At 37.3% G+C, this 21,559-nt stretch overlaps 1 protein-coding gene across 4 annotated transcripts; it reads left to right on the forward strand.

The window, feature by feature from the left end:
• The first annotated feature begins 30 nt into the window (after positions 1-30).
• Positions 31-18,099, forward strand: ercc5 (excision repair cross-complementation group 5). 4 transcript variants are annotated; one of them, XM_042750979.1, is made up of 16 exons: positions 31-53; positions 1,210-1,312; positions 1,450-1,625; positions 1,707-1,822; positions 4,144-4,245; positions 4,331-4,385; positions 5,015-5,158; positions 5,266-5,467; positions 6,284-7,117; positions 7,457-7,686; positions 7,771-7,890; positions 10,588-10,801; positions 12,466-12,610; positions 16,131-16,331; positions 16,426-16,510; positions 17,290-18,099. In XM_042750979.1, the coding sequence occupies exons 2-16, from the start codon at positions 1,225-1,227 to the stop codon at positions 17,731-17,733; spliced, it is 3,156 nt and encodes a 1,051-aa protein (XP_042606913.1). In that variant the 5' UTR covers positions 31-53; positions 1,210-1,224; the 3' UTR covers positions 17,734-18,099. The 4 variants fall into 4 exon arrangements, with proteins under 4 accessions (XP_042606913.1, XP_042606733.1, XP_042606788.1 ...); XM_042750799.1 differs by lacking the exon at positions 31-53 and adding an exon at positions 449-562; XM_042750854.1 differs by lacking the exon at positions 31-53 and adding an exon at positions 467-496.
• The last annotated feature ends 3,460 nt before the right edge of the window (positions 18,100-21,559 follow it).

The following is a 21,559-nucleotide window of genomic DNA, read 5'->3' on the forward strand; positions in this document are numbered from 1 at the left end:
AGATTTAAAAAGTTCCCAACATAAGTGATCGGAATAAGCAACGTAATTCGCAGGTATTTTCACACTCGTTCATGTACACACCATGACAGTCAAACCTGTGTCATTCATCGATAACTTACATATTGTAGGATAATCAGAACTAGAGGAAGTCTTTCGTGGAGTACATATAGTAGAACACAACACTTGGCACATTCTCATTCAGTTTCGATTTGATTAAATCATTCAACTGTGCTCTGATTTTAGAGTTAAAGTGATATTAGAGCCCTCATGTGGTGTAATTCACGTTTTGAGAGTCGAGTCACTCTCCCACTCTTTACCCTGCAATTTATAAAATCTGATCCCTTGTCGCGCTAAACCCCTTCAACTCTGACTGACTGATCCCTAGTGATTGGCTAAAAGTGGCCAAACCAATTATTATCCGCGCAATCAAATTCAAAACCACCCAATCTGGCAACACTGGGGACGGAACGGATGAGCAGCGGAACTGTTGTGTTCGGTACGTGTTTCCGGGGACGCGCCCGAACGCGTTAACTGGTTGTTATAGTTCTGATTCTGTGAGCAGGTCTGTGGGAGATATTTATAAACATATATTTAAACAGCTATTCTTAAGCATGTTACAGTTAAATAAGCTTATTAGAAACACCAACACGCAGAAACGTTCTGTTGCAATATTGATTCATTTTAATCACAAATAATAGATTTATTATCACAGTATTGTTGATGTATTTCTGCTTGAGTAACCTGTATAGAGTTTACTCTGCTCTATTCGAATCTCTGTCGTATGGGATACAGTCTCCGCCACACAAGAGAAAATCATGCTTTGTTAAATCACAAGATCGTAAATCACTTTTTATTGTTACCCTTTCTCATCATTTTGACTTTACCTTATATAATTTTGTCTTTTTCTCAGAATTGTAGCTTTTTGTGAATTTTGTCTGTTTTTCTCATAACTGCTGCTTTTTTCTTATAATTTTAACTTTTTCTTATTAGTTTGACTTTTTAATCTCATTGTGACTTTTTCTTATAAATGTAACCTTTTCTCATAATTTTAGCTTTCTCATAATTTAGAATTTTTATTCTCATAAATACAGTTTACAGAAGCATTTATTTATTTTTTCTTGTGTGGTGGAAATAGGCCTTTCTTGTCACGGTTCTGCATTACATTGTGTAGAAGTTAAAGATGAGTGAGCTGATCATGTTTTTTTGCAGGTGTGAGCAGGAGTGATGGGGGTTCATGGACTGTGGAAACTCTTGGAGAGCACCGGAAAACCTGTCAATCCAGAAACACTAGAGGGGAAGATCTTAGCTGTTGGTATCCTTTATTGCAGGATTTACTCTCTTCTTCACCCCCCCCCTCCATGATTGTGATTCAATAATGAAAACCATTCTGTAAGTAAACAGTAGGTTGTATAAATTTGGCTGTTTGGATCCATGACTCACTTGTCATAGATATCAGTATCTGGCTGAATCAGGCGGTCAAAGGTGTGCGGGATCGCGATGGGAATGCGGTTCAGAACGCCCATCTCCTCACACTCTTCCATCGGCTCTGTAAGCTGCTGTTCTTCCGCATCAGACCCGTGTTTGTGTACGATGGAGACGCACCGCTGCTCAAGAAACAGACGCTGGTGAGCTTTAGCAGCATTATTTATATTAAAAACATAAGCGTGGAACAGGGAATGATGATTCAACATCCCGAACATCCTCAGGCCATCAGGAGACAGCGGAGGGAGGAAATGAGCCGTGAGTCCAAACAGACCAATGAGAAGCTCCTCCGGACGTTCCTGAAGAGACAGGCCATCAAAGCCGCTTTAGGGGATCAAAGGTAAGAGTCCTAAATCACGTTCAGTCACAATATTCCACAGAAAAAGTTACTTTCAAAAAATAATTATTTACTAATTACATCTGTAATGTATTTAAATTACTTTTTTAATTACTCTGTCTGAAATGTAATTTAAAGGGGTCATATGATGTTTTTTTAAAGATCATTATTTTGTGTATTTGGTGGAATAGAATATGTTGACATGTTCAAAAAACACATTATTTTTTCAAATACTGCACATTAGTGTAGGTCCTCTATGCCCCGCCTCTCTCAAACGCGTCTTTTTTTACAAAGTCCCTCCTCCCGACAACAGCAGTCTGCTCTGATTGGCCAACTGATCCAGTGCATTGTGATTGGCCGAAACACCACAAGCACTCGTTGGAAATGTAACGCCCCAATCCATAATCGCGAGATTCATCTTTCAGAATAAATGTAAAGACAGTTAATGTCCTTAGTTTTACCGTCAGTTCAATCCCTAAAGGGGAACAGAGTCGTGTGTCACAGTGATTATGTGATTAGTGATTATGTGTCTGCAATACACAAGCCACAGACGGTTAAGACAGCTGACTCCACTGTTTGACCATCTCTCTCTCTCTCTCTCTCTCTCTCTCTCACACACACACACACACACACACACACACACACACACACAAACACACACACACACACACACACACACATGACACGCAGATACTATTGGCAAAACTCTGCATTTGAACATTCAACAGCAAATACTTAAACTAATGACAAAACATAGGTACAGTAGCTGATTCAGAAGCACCAGATTGTCGTAGCAAAGTCAGAATTACCTCCTCTCCTAGGTTCACGAAACGGTCGTCCATAAAATTGCTGTTCTGTTGTAAGTAATCTTAAAGGTTCCTAAATGCATCTACTTTCAGTAGGCCAAATAATAGGCTTTTGCTTTGGCCTAGATACACACAGCATCTCCCTGACATGACTGCTTCCACACTAACTGCTGTTACTGAAACCACACCTTCTTTCTTTGCGTAAACATTTGGGCGGCATTACGCAAATATTTCCACATAGTGACGTAGAGATGTGGGGGCATGTTAGAACGAGCCGTTTTAGAGGGGCGTGGCAGAGTCTTAACTTTGATTAAGAATATCTATTTGGATTAGAGACTTCAGTCTTTGCAGCTTTACAGATCTTCTTCATGCACCAAGAGCTTGTAACACTCCAAAGAGAAAGGAAAAATTGAAATTGCATAATATGACCCCTTTAATTACTCAGTAGGTAACTTAATTACATTTAAAAAATCCCTATAAACCTTAAAGCATAGACAATAGAAATTAAACTCTTTATTCTTTCAATTTGAACCTTTTAGTTTTTACAACAACTGTAATATGTAAACATTTTAATAAAAAAAAATGTAACCTTTGGTTAATAAATAGAATTACTCTGCAAAATATCTGAATAACAAAAAAGCTTAAGAAAAATTTAATATTGCAATATTACAACATTCTGATATTTTATAAACTAAATTCTTATTGCATGATAAACATCGTCAACTGATAGTAGATCTAAACATTCCTAGACTGTAACATTCATCATGCTATAGTGTAAACATTCACATTACTTTATATCTATATCATATTATATAAATCATATTTTTATTATACGATAGCAAAAAAATTACATCCCCGTTTCGTACAACATTTAGCCTATATGTAATAAGTTGCCTAATGAGCTCAGAGAAGGGAAAGACTGTTCCCCGCTTTAGTTTCATACAGATTACACAATCACAGAATATTCGTTTTCAAACTGAATTGGTTCATTTAAAAGCACACACTTCAAGTTTTCTATAGACATATTTCTCATGTCTGTGCGTCAAGTATTCGCTTTCGGTTAATTTTTGTGGTGTATTTCAGAAAGACATTTACGGAGACTGAGACGGCAGAAAGCGCACCTTTTTTTTTCCTTTATTTTACAAAAGCACAATGTTTTGCTGTTATTGTCAGTGTACACAAATAAAAATAGACCTTATTTTCGTAGAATTATTTTCTGTTCTTTTCTCGGTTTTAAGGAAAAACTGCAAGTGAATGCACCAGCACACAGAGGGTTAAAGACGCTGCATTCAATTTTACCTAAATTTATTTCAATAAATTTATATTTCAAATTCAATATTGATTTTAGAACTGTTTGAATTATTTACATTATATAACACAAGTACTTTATAAGTAACTGTAATTAAATTACCTAAAATGACCAGTAATCCCGTACTTTGCCTTTTCAGTGGATAAGTAATTTAATTACAGTAACGGGTTACACCCAACACTGATGCTCAGTGTGTTCTTTTTCCACAGTCAAGAGGCGATTCCCAGCCTGTCGTCTGTGAGACGAGATGAGCAAGACGACATGTACATTCTGCCTGCACTTCCTCCTGATGAGGACAGAGAAAAGAGCAGGTGAGATCATGGGAAAAACATCAGTAAGACATAATGATAATGAAGAAACATGTTTTCATTTGTGTCTTTGTAAATGCTGCTGTAGTTCAGAGGACGAAAGAGATGGAGACGAATCACTGCAGACCTACAGCAGATTCCAGGTGAGATCAGTCACATCCACAGTTTTTTTTTTTCATTTATTTTTTTTATACAGTGCTTTTCACAATACACTTTGTTTCAAAGCAGCTTTACTGAAAACCACAATTAAAGTTTATAATAATTTATGTATCTTAATATATTCATGCCTTATCATGCCATTTATCAGATTAGAGCTGGATGAAAATATAGTTATATTTTATGACAAATATAAACAATCAAGCAGTTTAGATTTGGTGTATACTGTAGTATATATTGCTTTTTGTGAGTGAATTGCATGTTTGTGGATAACATGCATTCATATTTCTACTGTAGGAGCATCCTGTGAGTATCCTGTATAAAGTTTACTCTTCCCTACTCTGATCTTCTTAATATGGAAGCCAATTTCAGCCACATAAGAAAAACATTCATGCATATGTACATCATAAATATTACATTTTATGTCATAAATATGAGATAAAAAGTCTAAATCATGATTATGATCATAATTATGGCTTTTTAATGCCATAATTTTGACTTATTTCATAACTTACATTTTGTAATAATTTTTACTTTTTACTGATATAAACATGTAGCCAAATGTTTCTCATACATCTCTGATTTATTTAATGATTTCTTTTTTTGTCTTGTTCAGGAAGAGGTCTATGACAACCCTAACTCTGTAGACATCAACTCTGAGGAGTTTTCCCTCATGCCACCGGAGATCAAGCACGAAATCTTAAAAGAAATGAAGGAATTCAGCAAGAGGCGACGCACGCTGTTCCACAAACCCCCAGAGGTGCTGCCCTTCATATCATCATTACAGTCAGCGGCACATTATTATAATTTTTAACACTGATATATTTCTCACCTTATCTTGTTAAACTCTTGATCCTGGTGTCTCAGAGGTCAGGTGAGTTCTCGCAGTATCAGTTGGCGGGTCTCCTGCAGAGGAACAAACTCAACCAGCGTCTGGAAGGAGTGGAGCAGGAGATGAACCAGCGCAGCTCGGGAGGAGTGGAGCAGCCGTACGGCCAGAACAAAGACCATGACATGGAGATCCGCCGTCTGGTGTCAGAGGACTCGTCACACTACATCCTCATCAAAGGTCACTGATGTGGAAAAGTTAGAGCGCCATCTGTGCATATTTGTAGCTTTGAGCTCATCTACACTGGCATTCAATAGTTTAGGGACAGTTATATTTTTAATGTTGTTGAAAGAAGTCTGCATTTATTTGATCAAAAATACAGTACAAACAGTGAAATATTATTATGTTTTCTATGTAAGAATATGTTGTAAAAATGTAATTTATTCTTGTGAACAAAGCTGAATTTTCAGCATCATTACTCCAATCTTCAGTGTCACATGAACCTTCAGAAATCATTCTAATATGCTGATTTGCTGCCATTTTCAATATGGAGATTATTATCAGTGTTGAAAACATTTGAGCTGCTTCATATTTTTGTGTAAACCATGATGCATTTTATTTTTCAGGATTCTTTGATGAACAGGAAGTTCAAAAGAACAGCATTTATTTAAAATAGAAATCCTTTGTAACATTATGAATGTCTTTACTGTCACTTTTGATCAGTTTAATGTGGTCTTGATGAATAATAGTATTCATTTCTTAAAAAGTGATTCTGGTAAATGGTTTCGTGCATTTTTTCAGTAAGAGTTTTATTTTGATTGTTTTATTTTAGAATTATTTATTTAAATATTTCCTTTTTTTAAAATTGAACAGCTCTTTTTCAGGATTCTTTGATGAACAGAAAGTTCAAAAGAATAGAATTTATTTGAAATAGAAATCTTTTGCAACATTAGAAATGTCTTTAGTGTCACTTTTGAACAATTTAATGCATTCTTGATGAATAAAAGTATTTCTTTCAAAAATTGTCTTACTAAAATATGTTACCATATTCTTCAGGGTCTCAGAAGAAAGCCAGCAATCCAGACAGTCGTCCGGCTCCAACGCTGTGGTCCAGCTGTCCATGGGAACCTAAAGGGAGGCCTAAAGGGAAGCCTGAGCCCTTGTGGCAACCTGTGAGAGAGGATGATGAGAACAAGGCATCCTCCTCCACATCCTGTGCTGAGGAGGAGCCGCTGGCGTCAGGTGGAGCACCTCCCTCTCCTCGCTCCCTACAGGCCATCCAGAGTGCCATGATGGACAGCAGCTCTGAAGAAGAAGCCGTGGCCACGAGAGGACAAAGGACGGCAGGATCTGAAGATGAAGATGGACGCGTGTCGCCTCGAACTCTACAGGCCATCCAGAGCGCCATGATGGATCCCGCAGATGTCCACAAACGCAGGACGTACGTCATCACAAGCAGCTCGGAGGACGAGGATGAAGCTGTGGTTCTTGACAGAAGCGTTGTCAATGAGGTGACTGGAGTTGGAGGCGTTTCTCCCAGGACTCTGTTAGCCATACAGGAAGCTCTAGGAGACAAAGCTGTGGAGGTAAAGGAGCTGAGGAGCAGCTCTGATGGAGAGCAGACAGAGGAGGTTCCTGGAATCAGCATTTCCTCACAGGAAGAGTCTTCAGAATCCAAGCATCAGTCCAGAACGCTGCTTCTTCTTGGTTCAGCAGTATCTGAAAGGCGAGAGGAGACGCATGGGCTACAAGATGCTGCGGTACAACTTCCTCTAAAGCAAAGACACCTGAGTGCTTCCTCTGATGACAAACCTGTGAATGCAGACCGAACAGATCAGATGGAGGACAACAAAGTGAAAAGTGAAGATGATGAGGAAAGCAGCTCAGAAGGTGCAAATACACACAGACACTTCATGTTTGTGCTTCTGGTACAGAAAGTACAGCAGTTACAGTTGTAGGAATTCCCAAACCTGTGAGCTAAAATGTTTTCTTGAAGCCCTTTTGAGATTTTAAATTAGTATTTCAGTAGCTTATTGACACAAGTTCACGGTTTTCTTATTCCAGTTAATGTTCACGACATGCATCTTAATTAATAAAATATTTGATCTTTTTGAAGTGTTTTATTTAGATAAATAGTTTATTTTAGATAAATAAATGTTTTTTTTTTTATTTTAGAATGACTTATTTTAGTTTTTGAGTGTTTCATACCTGTTTGTTTGGTTTCTGCAGAGAGTTTTATTGAGGTGTCTGATGCAGAGGAACCATCTGAAACAGAAGAATCTCACGTCAAAGCAGAAGCCGATGAAAGCCCCTCAGAAGAGAGAGCAGAGGAGAGAGCAGAGGAAGAGGAGAGCAGAAAGGAAGAGTCCAGCGTCCAGAGCCCGGATAAGAATGAGGAAGTCAACAAGTCCATAGATGAAACTCCTCCTGCTGCAAGCGAGTGGGATCACATTGACACGGTGCATCTCACTGTTATCACACTGAATCTTTGTAGTTCTGTCACAGTGATTTTGTGCTGTGTAACACATCAGTGTGCGTTGCAGGAGGAGCTGCTGCAGCTGGACAGAGAACTGCAGTGTGAGCAAATGAGCTTGAGAGAGCAGCAGCAGCAGCAGGAGCGCAGCAGCACCACGGTCACCGGACAGATGTGCCAGGAGAGCCAGGTCAGCATCCTTATACAGAACATGTGCTAGTGCAACACAGGGTTATTATAGCTAACTAGATTTACTAAACAAGGCAAATTAACATGAGAGTGCAATCACAAAAGCTCCAATGAGACTGTAAAGTTCTGCTGATCTACTGACAATAAGCAGATTAAAGAACACAGACACAGATCATTTCCATAATGACCAATGCAATCTACCAAGAGCAGCATAAATTAACATACAGCTGATGATAGTCATGTTTGGGTAATCTACTAACAACATAGGCACAAAATAGGTGAAGTCATTTTTGGGGATTAAAAAATGGCAAATATCAGTAAACTGACTAGCGCAAACCTTAGTAAATCACCTAGCATGATTTATTAATATACTCTCCTCCCAAAAATGTCTGAAAAGGAAACTCCTACAAAAACTCCTCCATTTCTCATTTTAATTTAGTTTATCTTGATGTTTTAAAATAACTAATAAAAACATGTTTAAAAAAATACTAAAAATTACTAAAACTAAAAATGAAAACAGAAAATATAAAAATAAAAACTGATTCAAAATATTTATAAAACTATAATAGTATCTCAGTGATACTGAAATAACACTGGTGCAACATTCACAACACAAAACCCTTTCCAATCCAAACAGAGCTCTGTTTCAGCTGTTGATTACAGCTGCCTGAATTCCGTTTTAGAGTTGTAAACACTGATATTATTCTCCTGCGTTTGCGTTTCTTGCATTATTGACGAACTACTTTCCTGTGTGACACTGTAAAGCTGCTTTGACACAACCGGTATTGTATGAAGCGCTATACAAATAAAGGTGACTTGACTTTGTCTGTGATCAGGAAGGTTATTGTTATTGTCTGTCATATTATCTGTGTTCATGTTCTCATCTGTGAGTTGGTTGTGAATCCAGTATGACGGCTTTATTGCTGCACTTATTCATGTCATTAATCCATGTGTTGGTGATGGTAGCAGGTGTGTGTGTGAAGTATCTGGTGTAAAGCCGTGTGTGAAACTGAACTGATGAGTTCAGTGAAATCATATCATTGCTGACTGGATAAATAGTCTTTGTCCTTTTTTCCCAGAATGGTTCAACTGGATTAGAGGAGATTTATCATTTTAAACCTGTCAGCTCAGTTTACTTTCTACATTACGTTTAGGAGTAGCTTATCAGTGGTGACTATGTCAAGATGATGTCTATATGGCAGAAATGTACAGTAAAAATCATGCAGTTTATGGCATGTATTGAAAGAAATGGTGAACACTATTAACAGCAATGATTATATGTTGCGATCAAACTTATAGGAAAATTTAGTAGTTTTGTGTGTTGGTTCAGGGTTGTCATAATCTGAGGTCCTCAGAGGGATTGGCATAATTTCTTCACAGATGTTCGGTCATCTCAGATCTTCATAAGGGCAAAATTAGCATAGCTGCTGTTCAAACCAAGCAAAGAATGATAATGTGCATTTGATCAGATATAACTGGAGTACAAGCTTATGAGAAACATGTGAATGCTTGGCCAAAGAGAGAGAGTTTTGTGACTTTAAGGAGCGTGATGAATTGTAGCATGATGTAATGTCATATAGCAGTTTTTTTGTGAATCCATCTTCAGTGGTTGAAACAATAGTTCTAATAGCTTTTTTTCTTTTTTGCATTTTCTGTATTAATCACGATCAGATTTTTTCTAGATCCTGCATTAAATTTATATTCTTTATAGTCTTTATAGATTGGACAATACAAGTACTTCTATTATTTAAGTGGGTAGAACAAAAGCCATCACAGCAGTTATTTGAGATTTGACTCGTCAATACGTGGGAAGCGATCCTGGCATGATGATCCTTGGGTGGATTTTGAAGACCGGAGTGGGAGAGGTCCTTGCCCGGGGCCTGGCTCGCGTCTTCCACTACTGGTGCATCCAGGGTCTGTGGTGTTCTGGTGCTGGAGTAAAGGAGACCTGGAAAAAAATCGCGTCCTGGGTGCACTGGGCCTGTGCAGAGAAACACATGGAGTAGAGGTGGTGGGAGTATTAACATTGCACCGTAAACCTACCTCAGACTTGTGAGCGTCAGCCCGGGATGTTTCCAGCGCGGCTCTCACAGCTGGACCTGCTTTTCCAGTAGGTCATGGATGCACGCTGCACTGAGTGCAGCTCAAAAGTGTCCTCACCTGCACTCAAAGGTAGACACATATCCACCATTAGAACAAGTAAACCGTAAGTAAAACGAGAATAATGTGACACTTTGGGGGAAACATCTTTCTCCTCAAAAACTGAAGCCTTATTCACTTAATGCTAGAGTGCACACAAAAGGTGGATGGAAAGTGCCCTATATAAGCAGCGCTGAGCGACATTTCATCAGAATCTTTCAACTGAATAAGAGAGCTTATGAAAGACCTGAGCATAAGTAATTATTACTGCGTAGGGAGCTCGGCATAAGCAGAGACGACAAATAAGCACAGCGACACTCAACAGCAATCGCAACAGCTGTCTGTCTCTTTATTGACCTTATTATCATCTCGTCTTAGTCATGGGGAAAAAGCTTGTCAATGAACGTTTTTCATCATACTTTTCGTTAATGAAATAAAAACCAGTACATACTTCAGAATAGCATGAGTAGTACACTAGTATACATTATCTGTATCTTCTGATGCAAAGGCACTCATTTTCCATGATATGAAGTGTTTTTTCCCCTCTGATGGCATTCAGGAGCTGTTGCGTTTGTTTGGTGTGCCGTTCATCGTGGCTCCAATGGAGGCTGAAGCCCAATGTGCAGCGCTGGACCATCTGGACCAAACGCACGGCACCATCACCGACGACAGCGACATCTGGCTCTTCGGCGGTCGTCAAGTCTACAAGAACTTCTTCAACCAGAACAAATACGTGGAGCATTACCAGTCTGTGGACATGCAGAACCAACTAGGTGAGCTGCAGAACTGAGATCTAGGGATGCACGATAATGGATTAATGGATTAAAAAATAATGGATTTTTGCTGACATTTTTCAACTCATTTTGGCCGATAGCTAATGCCGATACCGATATGTTTCCTTTTGTTTGGAAACAACACCAAGTCTCTCCTGTACAGAGATTGTAAACAAATTATTTTTTAATTTTGGTTAGTTTTTAACAAAAACTTACTTGTTAGAATTAAATAAACAATAATGAAGTTCTTTTATAATGAGAGTACAACGAAAGCTGAAAAAACTATAAATCAACTATAAGTCAATCACTGCATTTTTTTTCCAGACAGATGTGGTATCCATAACATTTTATTTGATGATTTAACACTTATAGATGGTGCAAAGAAAAAAAACCAAACATTACACATTAATGAATAAATCCATAAATATACAATTATTTAAAGGGGTCCTGTTATGCTCTTTTACAAAGTCTTGATTTTGTTTTGAGGGTGTACTAGAACAGGCTCTCATACTAGGTTGTTCCAGAAACACGTTGTTTTTCACATATTTTACATTATTACAATACCTCTCTCCCCAGTCTGGCATGAACGGCTGGAATAGTTCCTGTATCAAATGAAGGCCTGCCTTCTGTAATACGAGATGGGCTGTGATTGGTTAGCTGGGCCAGTGCGTGTTGTGGTTGACAGAACTCGGCGCCTGGTCAGGAAATTACCTGCTTCTCACCATAGCTTCCTGCTGCGAGCATCAGTTTAAATATTGCGTCAAAATCAAATCAATTTGAGCGCGATTTAAACCTGGATGATTGTAACCACTCTAAGCTCATCTGTTTTGAGAACACTAGCGCGTCTCCGACATAGTGATGATAACATTGCAGCTCTCTAGTGCAGCTCAACCAGGTCTCATCCCATTCGTCGATCTTTGTGACATCACAAATCCTGGAAAATATGCGTTGTAGTCCAAACAAGTCGTTCATGGTAGTTTTTGAAAAGTTTTTGATTTGAGCATTGTAACTTTGCAGAACTTTTTTATGCTCAAACAGCAACATTACAGACTAACTAAAGTTGAAAAAGTGAAAAAGCATAATAGCACCCCTTTAATTTACAAGTGTCATGTTTGTGATTTTTATTAATGTAAGTTATAGCTTCTCAACTTTAACCTTTAAATCAAAGCATACTTCTTTATTTAATCTTAATGTATTGAAAAACAATCTTAATCTTAATTTTGTTACAAGTAGGCCCTAAATAAATAAATTGCCTTACTTGACAGGCATTAGGACCTGGCTATTGCTACTACTGCACACCCTAGTGACTGTTGACTCTTTCGCACACCTGATGCATCATTCTGTATTAGCATTCTCAAATTAAATGCAACAATCCAAAATAATGAATCTAATTACCATTCAGGCAAAAGTTTGGTCCAGAATGACCGCACTGCTGGCGTGATCTTATCACTAGCACACCCTGAGTGCATGTGAGTTATTCATCTTATCGGCAAGGCATATCGGCATATTTTTTCATATCGGGCCAATGATTAAGTTTTAAGCCATTCCAATATTCCAGATTCCAATAACGTTTCGATAATATTGTGCATCCCTACTGAGATCAATTAGTGTGGATGTATAATAGGTGGAAAGAGACACCAACGTGAGCTTGCATCCATCTGTAGGCCTGGACAGGACCAAACTGATCAATCTGGCATATCTGTTGGGCAGTGATTACACTGAAGGCATTCCAGGAGTAGGATACGTTACTGGGATGGAGATCCTCAACGAGTTTCCTGGTGCTGGTTTAGAGCCTCTTGTTCAACTCAGGTCAGAAACACTGAAAAAAGTGATTGTCATTTTAAAAATAAAAGACACTTTCTGTATATGGTGAAAAACTGGAAAATGGGAAATTTTATGTAGTTTTACTATGAAAAATACTATGAAATACTATGACTTTTAAATTTTGGAAATAAAACTTGTTATCTTATAATTTACAGTGAAAACCCATAAACTTGTCAGTTCCCTGCACGAGAAGCATTTGATGGTATTTTGTTTAACCCTCATAATGCATTCAAAATCTGTATACTATGATGTGCCAATACCCTTTTGTTAAGTCCAGTTTCTAATAAAATTGAGCTGTACTCGTGGCATTGAGTATGTGTCGAATTTTGACACAGCATTCCCCTTGCGATAATCCACACAGAATAGTATGGAGCCATCCATTTTAGGCACTAAAACTAACACTGGCTCCGCCTCGCTCCATTTTTTTCTGGAGGTTTAGGTGGTAAATCTGACTTGCCCCGTTCCTGTCCGTTCAAATTTCCTCATAATTGGTATCTCCTACTTGCCGTGTGACCTCAAAGGGTCCTTGCCACTTGCTGAGTAATTTAGAACTAGAAGTTGGGAGCAATACATGCACTTTATCTCCCGGTTCAAAACCCATAATCTGGTTCCCCTATTGTACAGATGGCTCTGTCTGTCCTGGGCCTGCAACAAATTCACCAGAGAGAGCCGCTCCAAAGTGTAGAATTTTGTTCTCAGGTCCAGCACATACTGAATTTTGTTTCTGCTATCTGAATGTCCATCCTCCCAAACCTCTCTCAGGACGATGAAATTGTTCCACCAGCCTGTCTGTTTGTGGGTGATATATGCTGGTGTGAACTGATTTAATGTCCAATAATTCGTAAAACATGTGTAATGTATGTGACAGAAACACCTTGCCTCCTCCACCAGTTGAATGGCCAGGCCCAGCGATGTCGGGCAGTGGCACTGGACAAACTGCGTGGTTGTCTTTGGTAGACGCGCAATGAACTGTTCCAGCATCACCCAAACAATTATTTGCTCGACGTCACCTTGCCCAGCCTACAGCCATCTGTGGCACATATCCTGGAACTGTTGAGCCATCACGAAGGGTCCAGCCACCTGAAGCGCTAGTGGTGCTGCTCAGGGATCAGCCCGACCCGTTGGAGGGATGGCCCTTTTGAGGTCACGGTAAGCCAGGAGGTTCTGAACTGGCAGCAGTTGTGCAGCCATCTGCGATTCCCCCTAAAGCAGCGGGATGAGGCACACTGACCAGTATGACTGGGGCCACCCAGAAGCCTCAGCAGTCCTCTCAAAGAGGTCAATGAATGCCTCCATATCATCGCGAGGACCCATCTTGTTTAGAGGCACATGGGATGGCGGGGCCTGGGCAGATGGTCCATCCAGCTCCAGAACAGCTTGTGGTCCTCCTGCTCTGCCTGGACGAGGGCCTGGAACCAATGTTCCTGATCGCCCCTCATGTCCAGTAGCACCTGATGAGTCCCGCGAGCGAGTGAATAACCTTCACATAAACGGCGAACTTGACAGGGGCTGGATTATCACTTCTATCTTGGCATTCCAAGGCACTCAGCCTTGATGTCTGTTTGTCTGTTTGTTAAAAGAGAGCTGCCTGTTGTGCCATTTAATTAAGTCGACTGCTGTAGCCTATATCCAGCTTAGGCGTGTTCTCCCTTTATTTTTAATTTGTATATATACTGTTTGAATGACAGCTTGATAAATCTGTTGGCGATCAAATATTCAATATTGCTACTCATCATAAGTAGGCCTACTTAATACATTATCAGCGCAGCACTTGTCTCCCAACTCTTTCTGCAGACCTTGCTTAACCATGGCCCCCTTTGGCACACTTTCATATGGATTACGTAATCAGAGAATATTTTTTGATTGGAATTGGTTTGTTTTAACACTTAACATTAGACATTTCAAGCTTTCTATAGATATATTTCTCATGTCTGTGAGGCAGCCTATACACTGAGTCTCGGTTCATTTTTGTGACGCGCTCCAGTTCACAGCCCGAAATGGCAGAAAGCACATCCTGTTTGTTTTCTTAACAAAAAAAACAAAACAAAACGAAAACATTTTATTGATATTGTGAGTGTACACAAATAAAAATAAACCATTTACAATTAAGAATGATGTATTTACTCTTACCTGTATGAGCAAAAATGACGTCATATTTTAAGTTGTTTCCACAGTTATCAAGAATATTGCAAATCCATTTCATGCAGTAAATGCACTAATAGCTTCCACACTCCACACAAACACTCAGATATTGGCCTAATAGCGCACATTTGTCTAGGTTAACATTAGAGTGAGCAGCCAAGTAAAATTGCTACAACTTGCATGTTTTAATTTTAAAATAAGCCATATTTGCGGTCGATGAATATACTTTGTTCTACAATATTTCTAAGTTGAAACCCCATCAGCCAATGATACATGATATGTGTAAAAAATTTTTAAGAATAGTTATATCTCTTAAAAAATAATTGTGAAAAAAAAATCGAGAGTCTTTAAGGGATACTCCACCCCAAAATGAAAATTTTGACATTAATCACTTACCCCAATGTCGTTCCAAACCCGTAAAAGCTTTGTTTGTCTTTCGAACACAATTTAAGATAATTTGGATGAAAACAGGGAGGCTTGTGACTGTCCATAGACTGCCAAATAAATAACAGTGTCAAGGTCCAGGAAAGTATGAAAAGCATCGTCAGAATAGTCCATCTGCCATCAGTGATTCAACCATAACGTAATGACGCGACGACAATACTTTTTTTACACAAAGAAAACAAAAATTACAACTTTATTCAACAATTTGTCTCCTCCACATATTCGTTGCACCATTTTGGCGAATCTGAGCTGTACGCAGGCAGCGTACGCTCTTCTGTGACAGCTACAGATCAGATTCGCCAAAAAGGCGCTACGCTGATTTTTGTTTTATTCGTGTACAAAAAGTATTGTCGTCACTTCATAACGTTATGGTTGAACCACTGATGGCAGATGGACTATTCTAACTGTATGTGATTAATGACAAAGTTTTCATTTTGAGGAGGAGTATCCCTTTAAAACACTTGCAAAGTTTCATTCTATTTTTTAGAATTTTTTATGCATATCTTCTGGGTCAAAATGGACCCAAAAGTTTTATGAGGGTTAAAAAATGATGCTTCCCGTTAGTCTTTGTTATTAATTATATACATTATGTTCCTCCTATGTATGTGTGTATGACACTGTGTGTATATATTAGTATTTACATTATCTTGTAGAAAAGGTGCTTGTGATTTTCTTTAATTCGTCATACGTCTGTTGTACCACTTGTCTTATGGTTATATCAGTATATTATACAGGTACAAAATTTGATTTTACTTTAGATGCAATATATAGATTAAATCAGGTTTTACCATAAATTTTAAGTTCACTCATGTAAAACCTACCATAGTTTTTACGGTATAGTGCTGGCAATCACAGCTGCTGTTTTTACCATAGAATTTTAAATATGGGTCATTGTGTATGTGTGTTCTGTCTGATGTAGTGAGTGGTGGACTGAAGCACAGGAGAATAAAAAGTTGGCTGCCAATCCCAAAGACACAAAGGTGAAGAAGAAACTGAGGAAACTTCAGCTTCATCCTGGTTTCCCGAACCCTGCTGTGGCTGAAGCTTACCTGCAGCCCACCGTCGACCAATCAGATGCCTCGTTCAGCTGGGGCCACCCACACCTGGAGCTCATCAAAGAATATCCTTCATGTCATTTATAGTATGATAGCTTTTAACACATTCTGAATGTCTGCAGTTTAAAATGAGCAGAAGTGGTTCTTAACCTGTCGAACATTCTGTCAGAGCCGCTTCGGATGGAGCAGCAGAAAAACTGAAGAAACGCTACAGCCAGTGCTAAAGCAGCTTCAGTCTCAACAGGTGATGGACTTCAATTCTAGTGAAAAAATGAAAACTATTACAAATAATTTTCATTCATGAAAAGAAACTTACAGAAATAAAAATATAAATAAATTACATTTAAAATTAAAACTGACAATATGAAAATAAATGCTAATTCAAAATATTAATAACTACTTTTGTTTTATAAATTCTTAGAATTCAGTACACTACAAATCAAAAGGTTGGATTTTAAATGTTTTGTTAGAAAGAAGTCTCCCCTGCTCACCAAGGCTACATTTATTTGATCAAAAATACAGTAAACAAAATGTGAAATAGTATTGTAATTTTTAAATAGCTGTTTTCTTTGTGAATATATTGTAAAAAGTAGTTTATTTCTGTGATCAAAGCTGAATGTTCAGCATCATTACTCCAGTCTTCTGTGTCACAAGATCCTTCGGCAATCATTCTAATATGCTGACTTGCTGCTCAAGAAAATTCAGATCATTCTGATTATTATCAATGTTGAAAACAGTTGTGCTGCTACACATGTTTTTGTGGAAACGGTGAAGCATTTTATTTTTCAGGATTTTTTGATGAATAGAAAGTTCAAAAGAAAAATTCCATCTTAAAATAAATTACAATAGAAGAGTTATTTTATATATTTAACAAGATTACTGTATTTTTTATCAAATAATTGCAGCCTTGGTGAGCAGAAAAACAAAAAATGTTAATTATTCCAACTTTTAACCAGTAGTGTATTCTTGCAGTTGTTTGGTTTCTGTTATCATCATCTTCTCACTGTTATTGTCTGTCTGCAGACGCAGCTGCGCATCGATTCATTCTTTCGTCTGGAGCAGCAGGAGAGGCAGTCCATCCACAGCCAGCGTCTGCGCAGAGCCGTCACCTGCCTCAAGAGAAAAGATAGAGAGGAGGAAGAGGAGGAGGAAGAAAGCTCTCCGTCTAAGAAGGGCAGGAACGGGGCCTCACAGCCGGACGAGGCCCCTGCTACCGCAGGGCCGTTAGCGGGAGGATTCATAGGGTCAGTGTGTCACCTGGACTCACCTGAAGACACACTGGATGAGACGAGAGGCGGAGTCATGTCGATGATGTCATCAAGGGTGGAATCAAGCAGCTCCAGCTCAGAGGATGATGCTGAATATGGGAAGGGGGTCGCTATGGTTACAGCACGTTCTGTGTTTGAGGGGAAAACAAGAGGAAGAGGGAAACGAGGAGGAAAAGGAAGGAGCCAAAACAGATTATGATGATAAACACATACAAAGCATACTTACTGATGCCATCAGATATGCAGAATGAGTTTACATGTAAAATGTTGTCTTGAGCAGATTTTACAAACTATGAGCTGTATAATAAACATACTGTGTGATCATTTGAGAAATGCCAACATGAAATCATGTCAAATGACCAAAAAAGAAAAAAGAAAATCAATGTAATTCTTAATCAGAACAGATCTATCAGCCTTCCAAATATTTATGGTTCATCAACATCTCAGGTCTATTGCTATTTTTCTGTTTGTATTTCTGTTTTCTTTTTTTAACCATCTTTAGATGAATTTGCAAAAGAACAGAGTTTTTCTTCACATAAAGAACAATAAAAGTCTGAAAAACTCATGTCTAGTGTTTTTCATGATATAAATTGTTCTAAAGCTTTAAAAAGAAAACGATCCAACATCTTATTTTCTGGATTTTGGAATATAATTATTTAAATGTTACAATTTTATATATATATATATATATAATATATATATATATATATATATATATATATATATATATATTAATATATATATAAAATATATATTCTTTGTGTGTGTGTGTGTGTATGTATATACACCTACACACACACAAAGAATATATATATATATATATATATACACGTGTTGTGTGTGTGTGTGTATATAAATATATATATATATATATATATATATATATAATATATATATATATATTTTTATATATATATATATATATATATAGTTGTTGTTTTTTTGTTGTTGTTGTTGTTTTTACTGCTGTTCAAAAGTTTGGGATCAGTAAGTTTTTTATGTTTTTTAAAGAAGTCTCTTCTGTTCATCAACGCTGCATTTATTTGATCAAAAATACAGAGAAACAGTAATATTTTGAAATATTATTATGATATAACGTAATGCTTTTAATATTATAGTATACTTTAAAATATAATTTATTCCTCTCATCCAAAGTTGAATTTTCCCTCAGCCATCACTCCAGTCTTCAGTGTCCTTCAGAAATCATTCTAATATGCTGATTTGATACTCAGATATTAACAATGTTAAATAAGTTGTGCTGCTTAATAGATTTTTGGAAAAAAATACATTTTTTCCATTCTTTGATGAATAAAACATTGAAAAGAATGTTTCTTTTTTATATATATCATTTTATTATTTAACACATCCGTGCTGAATAAAAGTATTAGTTTTTTTTTAAACTGCTTAGACACTAAAAGTGGTACTTGAGGCCCACTCATTGAAACCATTCACTCCTGTACCTAATCTTTAGCCCAAGTCTGCAAAACTACAAGCACATTGCATGCTTTAAACTCATGTTGTTATTAAACAAACCTTTTTGCAAAACTCTAAATACAAACTTATACATCATTTGTTCACTTCGAAATCAAAACACTGTTTTGAGAAAGAAATAATTTTAACTCCGTTGCATATCTATTACAGTGTATATATTGTATATATGATTATTTACTATGTGTGTGTGTCAATATGTACAGTACATACATATACGGTGCCCTCCATAAGTATTGGTAGTAAAGACAAAATTGTTCTGTTTGTTGTGGAGTCAAGAAATCTGTAAATATGATTAAAAGATGAATATGAGGGGGGAAAAAAACTACAGAATGTCACATTTTATTATTGGGTTATTCAACACAAAGATGTACCAACCAACAAAAACAACAATCACATATATACATCCACCTACCTAACTTAAGCATAAGTATTTAAAGCAACAGTTGCCTCACAGGTCTTTCTAAGTGTTCAGCTGTGTCCTGATGCATTATTTTCTTCAGATGACACACACAAACCAGGATGAAGATGAGGAAGCCAACTCTGAAAGAAAAGCAAGCAATTTGTATGCTAAAAGAAGAGGAAGTCAATATAGGAAAAACAAAGGGCATGGAGAAATCCAGAGTTTGGAAACTACCGGCGACATCAGAAACTAACGACGACCTGATCGGCTGAGAAAAACAACAGTAGTTGATGACAGACAAATCATAAAAGCTGTGAAAATGAACCCTAAAATACATGTCTGTATAATCACCAACAACCTCCAGAAAGCTGGAGTGATGCTCTGTCAGTCTACAGTCCGCAGGAGAATTTGACACAGAATTACAGAAGTTACACAGCAAGATGCAAACCTCTGATCAGCACCAAAAATAGAAAGACAAGATTCTTCACAAATGTGAGCCAGTAGAGTTTTGGAACTGATTGGAGAGAGATTGGAAAGCAAACGTGTGGAGAAAAAAGGGAACTGCAAATGATCCTAAGCATGCAACCTTATCTGTAAAGCTTGTTGGAGGTGGTGTCATGGCATAGGCATGCATGGCTGTCTCTAGAACAGGACCTCTTCATTTTAATGATGATTTAATGTATGATGGCAGTAGCAGAATGAATTTGGAAGGGTACACAATCATCTTGGCTACCAATATTCAAGAAAATGCCACCAAACTCATTAGAAAGCACTTCATATTGGATCAGGACAATGACCCAAAACACCCTGCCAGTTCAGTCAAGGACTTTATCAGGGCAAAGAAATGTAAAGCCTTAGATTGCCCAAATCAATATCCAGATTTAAATCCGATTGAACATTAATTTCACCAGCTGAAGAGAAGACTAAAGACAGAAACTCCCCAAAACAAGCAGCTGGAATTGGCTGCATTAAAGGCTGGGGAAAAGCATTTCAAAACATAAGACCAAGAGTCCCCTTAAGAAAAAGAAGTTTATTCAAGTGTGCTATTAGTATGCTTCTTTTAAACTAAAAATAGGAAAGTATGCTTTTAGTTTACTTTTTATGTACTTCTCAGAAATGGGCTTTATGTACTTCTCAGAAATATACTTAAAATGACATTTAAGTATACTTGACTTATACTTACAAAAAGTCTAAATATACTTGAACTTTACTTAAGTATACTTAATAAAATAAACTTGAAGTATACTACTTTTTGGTAAGGGTCTGCTGATGTCTATGGGTTGCAGACTCACTGCTCTGAATGTATGCAAGGGATCTGCAACTAAATATTAGCTTTTAATCTTTTGCATCTGCTTTAAATTCAACTGTTCCAATACTTATGCTCACATCAAATAGTGGGATGAAGTCTAAAAGTGCTTTCCTTTTTCTTTGGTAAAACATGTGTCGAAAGACCTAATAATAAAATGTGACATTATGTAGTTTTGTCGCATATTCATCTTTTAATCATATTTGCAAATGTCTTCACTCCACAGCAGAGAAAGCAATTATGTCTTTACTTTTCCAATACTTATGGAGGGCACATATATACACACACTGAATATGCATACAAGCCCAGTCAGAGAGTCAACTTTATTTCTAAAGAGCTTTAAACAATATAGATTGTTCCACAGCAGCTTCACAATAGTATCAAATTCAAATTCTGCTCTAGCAGCTCTAACAAGTTAATAATGTCATTATACAGCTCAAATCAGTTCAATATTGATTCAATTCAGTTGCATAACTGTATATATATATAATATATATATATATATATATATATATATATATATATATATATATATATATATATATATATATATATACTGTATATGTAAACACTCTCGTGCACTCCACTGCACTCTGAACAAGCAGAAGACACACAAGAGTAGTGTTTTACATTTTTTATATCTGTGTGTAGTTTGGTGTGTATGTGGCTAATTATATTATGTTTGTGTGTAGAGTTACTACGCAAAGATACAATTTTTAGAATAGTTAAAATAGTTTTAAAAGAAGTGTTTGCTTTTGCAATTTGACATGTGACATTTTGCATGATGTGTGTTTTGTAGTTTTGTGTGTAGAGTTATGAGAAATGGAG

The sequence above is a fragment of the Cyprinus carpio genome, chromosome A1 (genome assembly GCF_018340385.1).
Source record: "Cyprinus carpio isolate SPL01 chromosome A1, ASM1834038v1, whole genome shotgun sequence".
NCBI classification, from domain to species: domain Eukaryota; kingdom Metazoa; phylum Chordata; class Actinopteri; order Cypriniformes; family Cyprinidae; genus Cyprinus; species Cyprinus carpio.

What these genes read in the sequence shown, in the direction of transcription:
- ercc5 (XM_042750979.1), top strand. Translation starts at nt 1,225, where the DNA reads ATGGGGGTTCATGGACTGTGGAAACTCTTGGAGAGCACCGGAAAACCT. An exon ending in AGACCTACAGCAGATTCCAG is followed by an intron (nt 4,386 to 5,014) that starts GTGAGATCAGTC and finishes TGTCTTGTTCAG; the next exon opens with GAAGAGGTCTATGACAACCC. An exon ending in CACCTGGAGCTCATCAAAGA is followed by an intron (nt 16,332 to 16,425) that starts ATATCCTTCATG and finishes AACCTGTCGAAC; the next exon opens with ATTCTGTCAGAGCCGCTTCG.